Source organism: Anser anser (assembly GCF_964211835.1).
Source record: "Anser anser genome assembly, chromosome: Z".
In the NCBI taxonomy this organism is placed as follows: Eukaryota; Metazoa; Chordata; class Aves; order Anseriformes; family Anatidae; genus Anser; species Anser anser.
This window is the reverse complement of record NC_139723.1, coordinates 86,755,493-86,774,007: the sequence shown is the minus strand read 5'-3', so window position 1 is coordinate 86,774,007 and position 18,515 is coordinate 86,755,493. Positions and strand designations below refer to the sequence as shown.

The window sequence follows — 18,515 nt, the reverse complement described above, 5'->3', positions numbered from 1 at the left end:
GCTTTAATCAGAGCACCAGGAAAGAATCCATCATGTCAATGTTGGTGCGGAACATGCTCTGGAAATAAAGCTGTGTTGTGCAGTTCAACTTTAAAAAAAAGGTAAAAGAAGTCCAAACTAAGCATGAACAAAATCAATTTCTTCTGACGGATGTTGCTACTGAAAAGAAAATAATCAACGAATAGCAACTTGCTGAAGATACCACAGTTATTTTTTTCTTAAAGAACAGAAAATTGCGACATCTCTACATCCATTACACGGGGTCTTTTGACAAATGTTTTCACGTGGAATTTAATTTTCTCTTTAAACTATGAAGTAAACGTTTGATAACCAGACGTGAACTCTTCGCCAAGAAAACCCCTAGCCTTGAACTACGGTGTTGCGAAGAGGGCAGTGCACTTGGCTGCTTTTCCAGATCGGCTCCTTTATCTCTCAAATAGAAATTCATTCTCGGTTCTGCTCTTTCCCCATTATAACAATTACCTGACACAAGGGACCAGCAGAGTGCTCTGCAGATTAGTATCCTGGGAGAGCTGAAGCTCAGGCAGAGTCTCCTGATCGTTGTGGAAACGTTGCTCATCCCATCACACCACCTAGAACTGCTGTCTTGCGCTTAACAACAGCTGAAGTTCTTCTAATTTAATGGAGCCAATAAAAGAACAATAAAGGTTAGTTAGATGTTCAATAATCTTCTCCCAACACCTTTGTCAGCGCCTTTCCTGATCCTTACAGAAAGGGAGGCACAAAGGGAAGTAGCAGTTCATTTAGATCTGGTCCCTTTTACTCCACTTGAGCATCAGGATGAGCTCATGAATACAGTGGAATAACACGCTTATGGTGCCAGAGCTTGCTTAGGAAGAAAACTGCCACCTTCTGCTTTTTAATTTTATTTTTTCATTTCCATTACTAAGCTGGTTTTAACTGTAGGCTACGGGAAGCTACCCTTGGGATGGCTGAGACAGTAGGAAGAGATCCATCACGAGAAACAGCTGTAGTCTCCCCATAGACAAAGTGGAAACAAAGATATCTTGTCAAAACAGATGGGGTCTGACAATACGCTGCAGTAAAGGGACAAGGCGGGAGTTGTACCAAGAGGAATTCCTATAAGTTATTGGGAAAAAAAAATATATATATATATAAGGGTTGTCAAAAAGTGAGGCAGCGGTCCAAAGAGGTGGTCTAGACGAGGTTGAAAGCAGAGTAACTCCTGCAGGAATTGCTCTTCTGAAAGAGAAAAAGTCTTCAAGAGAATTATGCCTATGCCCTGCATGTCATGTCATTGCCACCCGCGCTGAGCAACCCTCTAAGGGGCAGTCATTCCAAATTATCTCAAGAAGCAACCGAAGATCAGCCTCATTTACTTCTGTCTGGGTTTGCAAAAACATTGCACTTGGTAATCAATAGTACCAGCATCAGTTCCAAGACCTGGTAACACTAGCTTATTGCCAGGAAAAGGTAATCTGTCGATAGGACAAATGTCAAATTGAAGTATAAACTCTGCACACCGGGGCTATTGGATTCCAAGAAACCAAGAGGGAAAAGTGCTGCCAACATCACCATCAAAGATAATGCTGTTTTTCTCTAACCTCAACCCAAAGGATATTTGGCCTCCTCTGTGCAGAAATTACCCTCAAGCAATGCACTGTACACCATCTCCCAAAAAAAGAGAGGTGCCTTGACTCTCATTTTACAAATATCCATGGGTTTCTAACATTAGATTAAATCCCATTAAAAGAAACAGTCAGGAAGATGTATTCCACTTCTTGGACAACATACAATTCCCCTTGAGAGCAACGCTTGGAATCCGATTTTAGCACAAGCTAGGGAAATTACGTCCATCTTTTAAAAAAATAAATCTTTAAATCATATTAGCAGTCTTTAATGGTATTAGTAAATTTAAATATTCCGCTAGAATAGACTCTCATGGTGACTTTCTCCAAATGACTTTCTTCTATGTTGTCATCTAGAGCAAAACGCTTTTGTTTTATTCCTTCTAGGCACTCTGTACGACATCAACAGCCACACTTCAGTGGTGGATGAGGAGACACCTCTCCGATAGTACTTCGTGGACTGTGTCAGGTCATTTGGAAAGGAGTTACTATCAGAAAGGCTAAAACGGATAATAAAGAGCTCGTGTATCGCTTCCGATAAAACAAGAGCCCTACCAGTGAATTATCCCTTTTACAGCACAGCAGAATTGGCCTGGATTTTCGTCTTCTGGTAAACTGAGCAATCCACAAAAAATAGCGAAGAACTTCGTTCATTTAAGGCAAACTTACCAAATTCACTGTTAAATTCAAGTATGCATTTTCCATGGTGATACAGAATGGGCCTTATAACTTCTTTGTGAACAGAAAGCACGAACTATAAGTTTTTTAATTTGGCACTTTTTTTTTTTTTTTCCATGCAGAAAGGTTTCATCCAATGCTAAAATAATGTCAGCTAAATAACATGGGTTTTAAGCATCAGGAGTGCTGATGTCTCCTGAAAATCAATCGCTTCTGTTTAGGACCTGAGTAGCAACACAGACTGCTGGTTGAGGCATCAAAATCGGAAACATCTGCGCTAGCAAAATAACTGCCTGAGAGTTAAAGGCCTCCTTAGGAAATAAAAAAATAATGTCAAAACCAAAACAAAAGACCCATTTGTTCTGAAAATGAATGTAGAGTATATAATATAGAATAATATATATATAGTATATAATATAGACTATGGAGAACAGTGGAAACTTGGATTTGTACTTGCAGTATGTCACCAACTTCTTGAGAGAACTATGGACCACTCACCATTTTTTGTACCTTCAGTCCCCACGGTATTAACTTTTATTTTCCATTTCCTTTAGTCTTTTGCCTATGAGCTATATGAAGCAGAGGCTCGCAATATGTTTCTACATTAACTAGACAATTAAACCCTGATCTCATCTTTGAACTTGTGGGCACTTCAATAGCACAAATAATAAAGACCTGTTCATACTTAGACGTGGTTAAAATATCAATTCAAGTCAAGCTGGAATTGTCCCCGAAGAGCACAGCTCTGCCCATCTGCTTCACAGAGATGAGGGATGAGGGACAGAGGGGGTCCTACACATCTCCATTTCAAACAATTCTCAGCAAATCAGTCCTCACAGCCAACATACACCTACCCCCAAGGCCAGGTACGGCTGTGGGAGCTCACCAAGCCACCGTGCCACGAGGACCTGGGGAGCACCGACCTCCAGAGCATCACAGCAGGCTGCTGCAGCGCAGGGCGCCCCGCTATTTTGGGGGAGTGTGGGCATTTACAGATGCTCGGGCTCATTCGGGAAACATTTAACTTTGAAAACACTAGGGACAGTGTTTAACGGAGCAAAGAGAATTTATAATGAGAATCTGTGAAGTGCTTTTATTTGAATGCAGTTCAGGAGACGCGCCACAAATCCATGTTTACAGTTGTTTTTAAGAAGTCACCTAGTCATACATTATGCCCGCTTCCTGATTTCGCTTGCGAGCTCTGTCCTGTGTGCATTATAACGAAGTGCGCAGGGCTTTTTCAAAGCAAAGGCTGTAATTTGAGCATGCTTAGAAATAGGTCTTGTCTCCTGTGGAGATGTGAACCTTTACAACCCCCACGGTGCGTTGCAAGCTCAGTGCATTCAGTGTCGGTGCTGATGCTAAACAACAAAAAAATCCCTATGCGTATCCCAGACATTTGTTATTGACGTTACAAATGCAGTCAAACTCGGGGAAAGTGAAGTAGTGTAGCAGAAAATGAAGTGTAAGACGTATGGAGAAATGAATAAAAAATGAACGGCCGTGACTCCAGATGCCTTCTGACACCAGAGGAAATGCCACTAATGCACCAGTCGGGTTAACCAGAGGGTGGGCAAGATTTCTTCAGGCACCCATACACAAAAAAATAACAATGAAAGTTGCACTGGGAGGAGAGGTTTGCTTCCCTTGCAAAAATAAGTCTTTAGTCCAAGCAAATGTGGATCTACGAATCTGGGTCACTTGGCAGTTTTCTTCTCCTTGGCATCCCCTGATGATACCAGTAACGCTCGAGAAGACGAGGTGCAATGTCGTATCTGTCCTTGTGCATGAAAACTGAGATTGTAATGAAGATTTTGGCTTTTTATTTTCTTTTCTATTGATAAATGAATATAAACAAGAAATATTCTTGGCTATTTGTATCATTTCTATCCCAATTTGTTGGGATGAGTTGTTCTTAGGCGTTGCGTTCTTTACCAACCATAAGTAGAAATATACAGCTTACACCAGCATTATTATATATAGAATATTCCGTTCCATCTACTGTTAATGGATCCTAAACATTTTGTGAGGAAAGCCAGTTTAGCTATTTATTACAACTGGAGAATGATGGCATAAATAAACCAAAATACCTTGAGGAAAGTCACCAAGAGCGAAGCAGAGGAGCGGATTCCTACACGGAGTTATATGGCTGCAATCCACTTGTGCCCAGAGGATTAACTTGAGGATGCTCTTAAAATCTATACAATTTCTGATTTGGGGGAGTTATGCCAGATCTGCGTGTAATGTAAATAGAGCACGGATCTCAAAGCGACCCTTTTGCTTGCCAGTAATTTCTCTGTACTCCGCAAGCAAAACAAAGTCAGGGAGGAACGAGAGAAAATTGATGCATGAAGTATTTGGGTAGATGGCAGGATTCCTTAAACGACAGTCAGTTTTGAAAGGCAAGAAAGAAAATGAACAGTCCCCGGAGTCTCAAAGTGCCTTTCCTTGTTAGCGTTGTGTTTTAATGCGAGCTATGAGAGAAACAGTGAGATGCACAAAATTTAACAGATTTTTGTTTGATTTTCGCCACTCCATTTTGTATTAAAAAATGCGAAGGGAAGAAAACAACCACAAAGTACATTAAAAAGCTTTTTTGTTCCCTTTCATGTCTTTGTTATAATCCGCAACTGTCATCTGCAAAGATTAAAGAAAATGAAGAACCTTCTTTCGTTCCCTTTCCAATAAACCCAAATGCTTTTTTGTTGTCTTGTCTATGCATGAGGGTCAAATTTAATCTGATCTGCGCTTAAAATGAAGGTGGATTTGATGGAATCCTCAGTATCCCTACCGATACGTTTGTTAAAATAGAAATTTAGATCTAAGAGCTTTATTTTCATTTCTTGTAATTTGTAATTGTTGGGTTGCGGGGTTTGTTTTTTTGTAGTTTAGATGAATGTGGCAGACCGAAGGGATTGTGACAGTTTTACTCTCGGCACCCGATGTGACCTAGGCAGGGGCAGCTTGGAGGACAGGGGCACATCAGCGTGTCCCACCCTTGTCCATTCGTGCTGCCACCACCACGGGACGTGGGGTGACGGGGACATCCCATCATCGCAGAGCTGCTGAGAGCCAGTGTGCCGGCACAGGCTGGGAAACGACGCCTATGAGAGATAGGAAAGCGCACTATAAAACGACTTCTCTGCGTGAGTTTTTAATAAGTTCGTATTATTTATACCGTAGCTCCAATTCTCCAAACTACTAATTAAGCAGAAATTGCTCCCATCCATTAAATTTGCTCTTCGGAGCTTAAAAATTTCCGATGTGCGTAGCTCCGGGCTTTATGGGAGGAGAGGGAGGAACTTTTAAAAGTCTTTGCTAGACGTGCTGTACATTCTGCACTTTGCTTTCATTGCTGGGCCGGGAGGATCAAAGGTTCAAGTTAAAAAGAGCCCTGAAAATAATACTTCAAGACGTGCGCGCTCCAGCTTCCCAATCAAACTCTTTCAAGAGGGTGCATATGAATTCCTGCATGCTCGGGGAGATCAATGGAGCTTTTTCTTAGGTCACAGAAAGGCAGCTGTGCTTAAAAACTCTTCATAAAATGATTCTCACGTACAGAAAGGGGGAGGACGGGATGTGCTCTAAGGTAGAAAGTCCACGTTTCTGGAAAACTTGTGAATTTGGTACTCCTTTCTCGTCATATTTAAAGTTATTGGAATAGCTGTAAAACAGTCATTTTATACACTTGTTCTTGGAAAGGCTTAGGGCATTTTACATATGGACTAATGTTATGGATGCCATATGGATACCCTACTGTTAGTAGTAGGATGCTACTACCTAGAGGATAACTCTACTGTTTCCATCCAAAGGTTTTTCAAAGCATTTTTGCTCTTGGGACATCACGACGATGGCAGCACCAGTGCAAGGATGCCAAGGAGAGCCTACTTGTATTCATTATCGCTGTCATTTATTAAAATATTCCACAGTGAGTTATCAAAATATCCTAGGATGATATAATAATGTTGTTAGCCTGTTGCAATACGCTATTCTAAAGTTACTGTGCTTTATTTTTTCAATATATTAATTAAAAACACAGCTTTACGACCTACTAAAAGGTTTATGTAAATTATTACAGCTGGTGTTTTGTTTCAGATACTCTGGGTTTTATGTTTGCAGAATCGGTAAATGGAAATCTCCTTGGCATGCTTCTTCCCTTTTCATTTAAGCATTTATTTCATGAGCAAGCTTTAATACAAAGCTCCATGGAGATGAGCCCTGCCAGTTCATTGCTACGTGTACCGTCTTCTGAGTTGGATCAGCACAGAAATCGTTACTTCTTACGTGTCAAAGATCAGAATTGGCACCCGTGAATTCTCCAATATTGTTAAAGCAACCATTAATCAGCCTTTCCATTTATAATCACAAGCAACAAATAATAAGAAAAAGCAATAAATAAATGAATGAAGTGGTTCTCTAGAAATGCATCTCCTCGTTAGAATTATTCATTTGAAAGTCAGTCGGGCACTGTTTTTTCTGTCACAGAAAAGGTTGAACGAGAGCAGGGGACGCTTGCTCCTGAAATTTATGAGACCGACATCAAGTATCTTTCATATGCTGCAGAAAGAAAACACAACAGATCCTTCACCGACAAAGCTGAAGTCTCTGTATATTCTTGGATTCTTCTGTGCCCGCAGCGAGTGTGTCTCCCAGGCAATATGACCACTCAGTCATGAGAAAATCACCCTATTTAATTCATTCCAGAGAGAAAGTGTAACCTCTATATACTTGTATTCAAGATGATCATCAGACAGAATAAAGTTCTCAATCACTATTATGAAAGGCTGAGTACTTTTCTTCATGTTTTTCAAGTGATTTATTCAGCAGCTCGAGTGCGCTACTCAGACAACTGCTCTAACAGCCCGGGTACAGGCTGAGCCGGTTCTTAGAAAAGTTTTGCCTGGTGGAAGTAATCAATTAAGTACCCCAAATATGATGCAAAGCAGCCACATGAAGTGTTCGTATCAGTGTGATTATCGAGAGGGAAGGAATTAAGAAGCAGGCCACTCCGTAAGCGAGTACGTCTCCACCCTTCCCTAACGAGGGATCTACTTAAGAAGGTCTCCCGTTGCATCCAAGCCCTGTGCTTTCAAGCAGAGTTTTCAAATTAATATTAAAATTTAGGATTACGGAGGTGCAGTGAAGTATCTAATAGGATTTCTAAAGAAACTGCTATCTGTCTTCCATCCAAAAGCTGTAAGTACTAGGTGCAACTAGTACGAGGCGTTCCTAGTCAATCATTAGCAGCAGATTGAAGGTGCAAATATATTCGGCATTTCCTAATTAGCTCTAGGATGACGTATTCTGACGCATAACCACGCACACCACGGCCAAGTTACGGGCGTCTGCAGCTGTCAACAGGGAGAAGAAAGAATGAGAAGACGGAGCTCTTGGATGGACTGAACTATCCCTGGTGTCGTCTTTTCGTGCTTGATGGACTAGAGAAGCAATGTGGGCTGACGTAGCTCACCTGAAGCGGAATAAAATAAATACTCAGCTTGGAGTGCAGGCCAGAGAGTTTGCCATTAGTCCTCTTTGATCACAAAGGTTTCAGGAGTGAACGTGGACATCCCGTGGCCACAAGGAAAGCTACCAGCTGACCGCAGAGAAGATGATCGATCGGTCCTTGGCTTAAAGCATGGGCTACGTTTTGTTTCTGATTCTGCCCCAACCTCGCTGTATCATACTAGGAAGTAATTTTGGATTGGAACTAACCATAGAATTTAGCGTAACAATACAAACTATAACAGATTACTGTATTTCCAGAACTTTCTAACAATTGTACTAATAAAAGCAGGTGGCCAACAATGGCCCGCGGCTGCACAAACAAGTTAGGGAAGGGGGAACAAAACCCGTACAAATATCAGCATTATATATTGAACACGCAGGGATTGCTACAGCAACCGTATCGCAAATCTAGGGCAGGAAGAGCCAGACAAAGAGGGATCACTAAGGCAGGAATTTCCAGGGCAACCACACTGCAAATGCTGGAAGGGGAATAGGGCCAGCGAGCCAGTGCCACGGGGGCTGTCAACTTCAGCTTTCAACACCCGTGTACATCCCACTTGTCTATCTCTCAACTGTAAGATCTTTGGGAAGATACCCAGGTGGTGCTTTTGTGCAGTGCTGAACACTGAGAAAACCAAACAAAACCACACACAAAGACTGTTGCCAGGAAAAAGAGCGGGGATCCATGTACAAGCCCATATCGTGGCGCGAGGTATTTTGCATCCCTGTTCAAGACAGCACTGAACGAGTTTTAACCAGGGAGTTCTTCAGCATCATTTCTCTCAGGTCTACGGGAGAAGCTTATGGAAGAAAATTAATGCCTGACACAGACCTGGAGAATTTGGTTTATGCATGGGTGTGTGAAAACGGTGACTGCAAATGAGAGTCGGCCAGGCTTTCTGAAAGGGAGCTGATGGCAGACAAATCTGATTGCTCCTTAATGCGAGTACCTGCCAGTCTAACATATGAATGATACATAGGTCTGCAGAGTGTTTCAAAATTGCATACAGAAGAAAAATACAAAGGACCGCAGTGAACTTTGGGAAGATGAAAAAGCCCAAATTTTCATCTATGTACATCATTTGGCTGAAGTGGAGCATCCTCTCCCCCATCTCTGTCTAACAAGACCAAGGAGAGCCAAGAGGAAGCAAACACTAAAAGCCACGAGGATCAAAAGGGACAAAGTCTTCAGCGGGGAGAGAAAAACACAATGAAGTTCATCATTTATTTAGGTATCTAACTTTGTTGTTGCTTTTGCATATCACTTTTAAGATAATGCCTACCTCTCCTGCATAGGTGTCACAGTCGCAACTGGTGAGAGGAGCCAACAAAACCTCTAGGGAGTATTTTTCCTCCCCACCTGCCAGCAGAACAACTTAATTCATAACCTTATTGAAAACAGTGTTTTTATTAGGAAAATAATTCCGTCTCATCATTTCATGTAATTTTTTTGTAATGGTTTCTAATAAAGCCGGTGAATAATGCAGGAAGTGTTGGCAACTGTTCTGATTTTTTAAAAGCTTTCTCTGGGCCCTTGGTCACATCCCTCTGGGGTTCATTTTCTGTGGATATTTAAATGATGGAATTTAATTACTGCCATTATTCATGGAAATTGATTTTCAAAGTTGTACATATGAATGCTCAGAGAAGTTGAATTTAAAAATTTGCACGTCGGGATTTGTGACCAAAGTGCTCGCGTCTGTAGCCAGTTAGGGACCAGATGCCTGTGACTTGTCTGGACAATGGCAATCAAGTTCCGCTGCTCACATGCTGAGTATTTAAATCAAACCAAAAAAATGTACAGTGAAAAGATACTTGCCACTTGAAAAACTTTTGTAAAACTTCAGACTGCTGAAGGATTTTTGGCAAAAACGAAACAAAACAAAGCAAAACCAACAGCAACAACAAAAAACCCACCTTGATTTCAGTAACCAAATTATTTATAACTAAATGTTTGTTACACTCAACACAGCTCCTTGACACTTGCTAGATCTTTGAGGGCTACTTCTCTAAGTGTATTACTGAGATATCCTCCTTGATATGCTGGGCTTTCTATGTACTTCTGCCTGCCAGAACAGCCAAGAATATTGGAAAACTTTTAATCCACAGAAACAGTTCTAATAGGTGAAATATACCACCAGCTTTCCACAAGGCCAAGTATTGTTAGCCTAGTAGAAGGCTTTTGCATCTGCAAGTGCTTCTTAGCATACCTTCCACTTGATGGCAGCGGCTATCAGAGGTCTAAGAAGCAAACAAATGCACAAATATATTTATATAAAGAACACCAAACACCGAAGCTTCATAAAACCCACGGCATTTCTCCAGCTGTTAATCAAGATACTTTCAGGGAGAGCTGACCGTCAGGAGCTCCAGACTGTAGGCATCTCCTCAGCCTTTGCCAAAGCACATTGGTCTGGGTAGTTCTCTCCATATCATTTTCTTTTCTGTAGATGAGTATTTGAGACAGTTTATGGCTCTTTGCAAATACATTAACCATAAAACACACCACTGAACATAGAGGACGTGTTTGGTGGGGTAACAATTAAACGTTTTATTCCAGTGTATTTCCCAAGTTTCCCCAAGGAAACAGCAAAGGCATTGGATGATGCAGCTTCATGATGCTATAAAGTACAAATAGCAAAGAGAAGTGACCCCAGGTATCAAAGAGTTTTGTCCTTATAGAATTAAGATAAAAAGTATAGCTGTGCCCCCCTAGTTCACCGAGTTAATTAATCTTCCAGTAATACCTGATCATCCCCAGATTACGGAGCAGAAAACTTACACCACTTCTACCTGAAATAAAAATGCTAAAGAAGTAATGACAAGAAAACGATTAAACTTTCAGCCTTCCTTTAAACTTCGAACTGTTTTCCCAGCGCTAGGAGAATGGTCCATCACCACTGGAAGGATCCAGGTCCCTGTGCATCACGCTCAGAATTCAGATGAACTGTCACAGAGGCTGTGCCATGAATAATGAACAAGCACCTCTCCTGACACCGTTTTGACAGACACAAAATCGGAGTTTTCTGATTGCCATTCAATTCAAACATGGGGGACCAGCCTGGGGAAAACCATCTTTAGATCCAGCTCTCTGCACGAGTGGGAGTCAGTATTAGGAGCACAAGACACGACCTACTGAATAAAGTCAGCATTTGATCAAAGAAATTTGGTATGTTTGAGAGTGTCCAGCGTTTTAAAGGTGAAACCAATTCTGAACTGCAAAGCATGAGCAGCTTAAGAAAACAACATACGGAGGAAGCGCCAGTGGCAGCCTGAAAATAAACTTACCAACTAGCATAATCTCAGAGGGAGCTCTTTTTCTGCTACTACGAACGAAAACGACTACTTACCCAAATTTTCAATGGAATAGTAACGCTGTTTATTGTCCACCCGCACGGTCTCCGCGTATGGGCTGCCCACGCCGTAGCCGATGATGTACCCGCGGACGACAATGTTCGGGTTGAGCGGCGGAGTCCAGCTCATGACGATGCTCGTGGTCAAGGGTCTGACATGGAGAGAGCTTGGCTGGTCAGGAACCTGAGATTCTGGGATTCAAACAAAAAGAAACGAATTAATATTCTAATTAAATTTTACTATCCATGAGGTTCGAGTTTAAAATGTTAAAATATTAATTAAAAAATGTTAAAATATTAATTAAAAATTTAATTTAAATTAAAATAACACACACACACACACACGAAACGACCAGATGCCCCGGTTACATGCAGAGCTTACATGCAATTTCATTTCTGAGCTACATCCCTCCCTTCCAAGAGCCCATTTTTAAGAGTATCTCCTAACGCTTTCCACCTTTAGGATAAATGTACAAGAGAGATTTGAAACTACGCAGGATAACGAAAGATGACCTGCACAAGAATTTCCTATAGGATAACTTTTATCTTCCCTGGTCTATTTGCAGGAGCCTGACAGCTCATTGCACGAGTTCTCCTGCGCTCACTCGTCAGCTATAATATTTAACAAAAAGGTTGACTTTGTTAGGGACGTGCTAGTACATTCTGGCAATAATCTGTCTCTTTGCCATGAAAACAAGCAGTGAATTTGGACATGCCTCTCTTACTTTGAAGCCACTTTAAACAACACATCGACATTTCCGACATGAAGTAATAGACTGAGATGTTTTATTTGCAGGTATTCTCAGGTAAAATTCATTACTTTAAGCAGCAATTAATCACTTGGAGCCTATTTGGCAGCCTTTGCCTTCTCTGAGCCCAACTTTACTTTAAAGGTTAGGTAAATGCCTTTTGTTTGAGTTTACTCACAGCTACCACATCACAAGTCTCCTCAGAGGAGCTGCACAGTAGCTTGTCTTTTTGAGAGCAGAAAGAGACAAGTTACTATTTTTTCCCCAATAAAAAGGCTTGCAATATAATAGCTAAAAGCTCGTAGGCAACAAGGCCGGGGTGAGGCAACAGCAGTAAGGCAAAACGATGTAAACTCCAACAAAAGACACTCCCCGGTTGTGAAGCATTCCCACTGTAAACCTTGGAAAAGGCAATAAAAAGGAAGAATTAACACTTTTCAATAACCAGCGCCATATACGCGTCCTTGGTGCTTTATGTGCCTTCAGATGAATGCTGATGAAGGCATTAGAGGAGTCTGAAAACCTGTTGCACCCTCAGGAAGTCTGCTTAGTACGTTACCAGTCTGAAACACCCAGCCACTTTAGAAGGCCTTTGCATTCAACTTCGTAAAATTGCAAAGCATGGATCTCGGTTAAACGTTGACGAGAGGGTCACTGCAACGTAGCTACTCACAAAAAGAAGAAACAGACTGTGCCCAGAGTGTCACTGTGAGTCGGGTAGAGATGCCATTTACCCCCCAGTCCGTTCTCAAACTTTGTTTCAGTGCAGAACCAAAAGTTACTGAACAGAGCAGGTTGCAAAGCAAGCGACGGAAGCGAGCCCCAAGGATAAAAATAATAATTTAAGGCCTTGAAACGGAAAATTAAGATAAAGTAGCAATACTGCAATTCCTTGAGCATCCTAAAAGCGGCAATTCCCAGGCAACAAAGGACATCAAATTATTCAAAGGACCTGCAAATGATATTTTTTGCATCTGACACATTGCAGAGATTTTAACCGCGGTACAGACACCACCACCTAACCATTGGGTTAAAACTACATCGTTCATACATTCCATGTCACTTGTTTCAAGCAATTCAAATGCGCGATTCGTGCATTTCAGAGCAAAATCACGACTTCTGGTTTCAAAGAGCAAAAGACAACGTAACTTCTCATACCCTTCTTGGGAAGTAAGTCTCTGAAATGAAGCTGGAGTGAACATTTTGGAACTATTTTTCAAATACTAAAGCGTCATAAACACAGAGCTACTTTTGGAAAATGCATTCTTTTGCTTAATTTCTCTGCATAAATCAGTTTTAATTACACCCTAATTAAATTTATTTTAAACTTTTTCTGGAAAAGAGGCTTTTTTCTTATTCTGAACCAGTTCCAAATTTTAGAACATCCCTGAGTTGATTCAGAATTAACTTTTTTTCCCCCTCAAACTATATATTTTTTGCTTTTCTTTACAGAGAAACGTATTTGCCATAGTCAGGCTTCACGCTGGACATGACATGCAGGAAGCACCTTAATCCATCAATTTGTCAGGAACTGGACCACCCAGCCTTTGCTGATTCAGTGTACCAGCACTCGGATACCCAGGACTAAAACTCCTGGAGAAACACACATTTCATATTCCTGCTTTCTTTTTCAGGACATTTCCTTGCGGTTCTAGGTCAACACATTTCCTTCTGGTTCTTCTGGGCTTCAAGAAATACTTCTGAGAAGCGTCCTTGTGGTCCCGTTCTCCTCCTTGAAGTGCCGAATCAGCTCTTCACCCTAAATCCCAAATGAGCTAAATTTCCCAAAAGAAATTTATCGACGGCACCAGGAATTTACCATCTCTCACGTGAGGAAACCTCTGGGCTCGTGGAAGCAAGCGCTGCGCTCAGACGTCAGCCAGCCCACAACCCAGCATCCGACGGGAGGATTCCTCGTCAGCTCTGCCTACGAAATCAGATTTTCTTTTTTTTTTTTTTCCTTCAGTCTCTTCCCTTACACGCAATTAGGTTCTCGGGAAACGGGAGCCGAAGTGCCGTGTCGCTGCCTGATGTGACATCTCCTCCTGGGACGCCGCGTCTTCTCACGCGTGCCTCCGAATCCTTCGCTGCGTTTCTACGCGATGGCTCGAGCACCCACGCCTGGCATCCAGGGAATTCTTAATGTACTTAAAGGTCCCTAATTTCGCTGTCAAGTTTGAAAAATGCTTTACTTCTGGGTCACTTTAGCAATTTTCTCAGACTTTCATGGATGTATATTTTACCAAGTCAGGGTAGTTTTCACTCGTCCCATTTCGTTCGGATATTTCCCCAATCGCTTTTCAGTATAAATTGCAGCGTGATAGCAGTCTGGCTTGTCATGCTCTTAAAGCACTAATTTAGAGCTGAAGCTAAACTATATCGCTATCTAATATGTGTAACAGCTTCCATCTGTTCGGTGCAGTAATCAGAAACCAAGCATCATAAACCCATTTTCCTGGAGGATACCTTCACAAAGTTGATCAGAGATTCTCTTGCATCCTTGCTCCAGCTATTTAAACCAGACCCTTTGGGGAAAGCATTGCTTTCAGTTTCTATTTTTTTTTCCTTTTCTGTTTAAAGCACGAAATGTGAGGCTGAAAATAAATATTTAAGACCTTCCCAGCTGTCAGTAAAGGCACGCGAGCTTTCTAGGGAACCTTGAAGAAGCAGCTATGTTTGGATTTCTAATCACTTGAACAAAACACACTAATTAAAACGAATATCCATCGGGAGCTGGCGCCGTTCTCTGGGATACTGCTCGTCTTCGTGCTGCTGACGCCAAGCAGGCTTCCAGTGAAAGCAGGAGAAGCTGCAGGAGCCATAGCAGCTGGGAGGGACTTGCAGATAGCAAGCTGGGCTCCAGCACTCCCCCTCTTAGCTGCCACTTGCAGGACTCTGCGTAACTACTGCAAAAAGCAGGTTTATCCCCAGGGTTTAGCAGGCTGCATTCCCAGCATCAGGCTGCTGCAGCTTCCCGACGGTAATTCATTGCTGCTGCGAATGCAAATGCATGTAAATACAACAAACAGAATGGCTCTGCTTTAATTTATTCACGTGTGCCTGCATGCATATTTGCATATTTGGGCACAAAACCATCACAGGAACGTGATCTATACAAAACCCGAATTGAAAGGAACGCGCTCAAACGTGTTACTTCCTTTTTTTGCATCCTGCGGTGTGCTCAGAATTTATCTGCCGCTCGGTCCAGCGCCGAGTCAGCTGTTTGCACTTTAACAACATCATTTCTCCAGCCGAATCATGGTTAGAAAGATATCATCACGCACCACGGCAGGTTGCGATCCGCTGGCACAGTTACAACCCGCCTAGAGGTATCCTTCAAAACGCTGACGAGAAACCACCTGTACGGGCACTCCTGTTTTGCGCTGCAGCCGCTCCTGGTCTGCTGTCAAATTGCATTTGGACACGGGGAAAGGCCACGAAGCAGAAATCCTGCAAGTTGGTTTTGAGATCGTAAGGAAATCCATCCAGTCAAAAGAAAGCCAATATCAAGCGCAACGGTGCATTTAAACTAATTATTTATTTATTCTTTCATCCCGTTTGCCTTTGATCCTTTTTAGGCGATTCATTTTGTTTTAAAAATCATAGCAATTTTCACCAGTTTCATTTTCAATTCATCTCCGCTCTGCTGCATCTCTGCTTCTTACGGATTGTAGTTTTGCCATGATTTCCATCTGTCAGCTTCTTTGTTCCATTTTATTTTGCACTTTGCTTAATTTTTCAGGTAAGACTTTTTCATTACTCTCCTTTTATTCCTCCACTTCTTCAAATATCCCAGCCATTTTTATCTACCCCTTTCATTTCTGTGTTTTCCTTCCCTTTTGTGTCAGCATCTGCGCTGATTTACAAAGCCCGCGGTTTTCAGGTATCTGCATCTCATCATCTTTCACTAATTATTCAGCTTCACTGCCAACCTGCGTTTCTAAAATCTGCAGATAAAGGCTAAGAAAGAGTATTTGACATATCTCAATATTTGCTTGGAGAATTATTAGGATTGCTGGCATCATTTTCGTTGTTCCTTTGGTTGATTACGTTTATCGTTTATGAAGTTCCAGATCCATTTCACAGCGTTACTGCAAACGGCCACGATGCTCGGGAGCTACATTCTGGCACAGAATCACGATCCCGAAGGCTGCTGACTCCCTGGTCGTGGCGGTAACAGGGAAACACAGCACAAGACATGAGCGATCCAAGAGCAGAAGAAAACATTTATCTGTGGATGTTGCCAGGTGAGACCCTGGAATGTCACCCCAACCTTGTGCTAGAAGACAAGGGCAGTGAAAGCCCTCAGCTGGAAAGCTTTTGGAGACAACAGCTTTTAAGAGAGATGCATTTACCATCGAGATCATTCTCGGGCGTTTCTGCCGTGTACCAGTCCGAGGGCGGCCCGGTCCCGTTCACTGTCATGGCAGCCACCTGGAAACTGTACTGGCTTCCTTTCTCCAGTCCTGGCAAACAAACAAACAAAACAAGTGAAATCGTACAGAAAGAAGAGGAAAACCAAACAATTTGCGACTTTACCCAACGCAGCCCCCGGCGACCGCCCTTGTGTCTCCCAGCCCGGTTGGGGATGGTGCTGCAAGGCACTGGGGGGGAACAAGGGATTTTGGCCAAAAGGAGAGGTTTCAGAAAATGAATGAGAGCCCCACTGGCCCGTGACTAGGCTGGGCTCTAATTCCCATCCATTGAGCTCATGGATATAAAATGAACGAAGTCCAACTAGTGGGAAACTGAAGAATTGTTTCACATAGCTTAGCCACTAATTGCACATTGCACAAAAACAGCTCTCCCTGTTTTTCAAATGCAGGAAGCTCCAGGTAACTCTCTCCTTATGCATAAAATATGCAGGCTAGGAACTAGGTTAGCAACTGAACAGCGTTTTGCTTGCCGGTGCTCCCGATTAACTTCAGAGCATGCAGTCCGGGAAATAATCACATGAAATCTTTCCGATATTATGAAATAAGCAGGAATTCCCAAACAGATGTTTTCCTTTGTGGCTAAAGCCATCAGAAGACAATCACTGCAGCACGGCTCGATGTGCCACAGGACCTCCAAGGCCCTACGGCGGGGATATACGTTTACCTTTTTGCCTCGCCTATACTGACCACAAAAAAGCACAGGAAAAAAAACCACGTTCCATTTAATTGCGGACGTTCTCCAGAGAACGCTCGTGATTAAAAAGAGCGGTTTAACGTTCAGCTGACGTGACTCTCAAATTGCTAGCAGCTATTCGAGAGCCTGCATTGTGACTCTAAACTCCTGTGCTACTGCAGGTGTTCTTATTATCCCGCAAAGCACCTGCCTACCAAGCAGGATGGCAGCGAAGATCTAAAGCGTCGCCGTGTTAATATTTAAAAGGTCCATTTAGAAGAGGCACGCGGCTCTAGCAATCGCAATATACGCATGCAGAAGGTAATAACGAGGCCGGGATGTATTTCTTAACTGCCTTCCCAAGCCCGAATTGCCAAGTTTTGGGAAACAAAGCACTTTGCTTTCCACTGCGTAGAGGTGAGCGGTGGACGGGGTCGGTGGGAGGGTTGAGGGCTGCGGTCCCATTGGGACTCTGCTGCTCTCCAGACCCAAAATAATTCATGTGAAAGAGCTCGAGGCGTGGGGATCTACCACAACGGAGATTAATCTGCTGTGCTCCCAGCCCAGCAGACGACGGCCGTAACCTGCCGCTGCCTTTCCACCTTGCCAGCCCTGGGGATGGGGAACGTCAGAGGTCTGTGCCTCTGCTCTGGGACTTGGACTTTATTTCTACTTTATTAGCCAGGAAACAGATCCTTTCCAGCTTGGCTAAAGGCCTCAGTATACAATCTCTCCCCAGAAACTACGAGTTTCTCGTTCAGCTGTTAGACACCATCCTCCACAAATCACCCCACAGGAACCGGGGCCAGCAGCCGAGGTAAGACAACCAAGTTGAGGGTTCAATATTTAATGCCTTCCTCGTTGAAAATAAATAAATAAATAAGAAGTTCTACTCGTGCTTTTATTTAATTTTGAAACGAAATTCTGCTTTTCCTGTCCAAACTGGTAAATGAACATTTTTATTCTTAAGTATGCAATTCAGAAATAATTCTGATTCTCACCGATTGCACTTTATATGGGAAAGCAAACATAAAGCAGGCCATCTGAGGTGAAGGCGCGGTCATAAAGATGCCATGGACTTTGACAAAGTTTAATTTTCTCCCTTGCTGCTTTGCTGCTTTCTCAGTTACGGCTGGGCATAATGCAAGAATACGAGCAAAATTCATTTTCAGCTCCTACAATTCACTGTTACCCCTACAATACTCACCTGGCTACTTTCATTCATTGCAATTACAGTTTTGTTATGATCCACTGTTGCCCTTTTTATTCTGTGAGGAGGTATTTGCCATCTAAAGTCTTCAAATAGAAACCGAGGAAATCGATATTTTTGCACCCGTACAAAAATAGATGTTTACTGAGTGGTCTAAAAAGCTATCTGAGGCTGAAGCTATCGGACACGAGGAATTTGGCCTCAAATTCACTAATGATAATGAAAAAATCCAGGAGACAAATATATGAAAAAAAAAAAAACAATAAGGAAAAAATTGGGTAAAAAAAAAATAATATAA

At 42.3% G+C, this 18,515-nt stretch overlaps 1 protein-coding gene across 13 annotated transcripts in view; it reads right to left on the bottom strand.

Annotated features, from left to right (window-relative positions):
- LOC310890199 (netrin receptor DCC-like) overlaps nucleotides 1-18,515 on the bottom strand; it is a 418,983-nt gene that overhangs the window by 63,297 nt on the left and 337,171 nt on the right. For all 13 annotated transcript variants that reach the window (XM_083818911.1, XM_083818905.1, XM_083818910.1 and 10 more), the window contains 2 exons: nucleotides 16,254-16,364; nucleotides 11,147-11,341 (listed from right to left, as the gene is read on the bottom strand). In XM_083818911.1, the coding sequence (XP_083675037.1) occupies nucleotides 11,147-11,341; nucleotides 16,254-16,364 (306 nt within the window). The remainder of the gene's footprint in view (nucleotides 1-11,146; nucleotides 11,342-16,253; nucleotides 16,365-18,515) is intronic.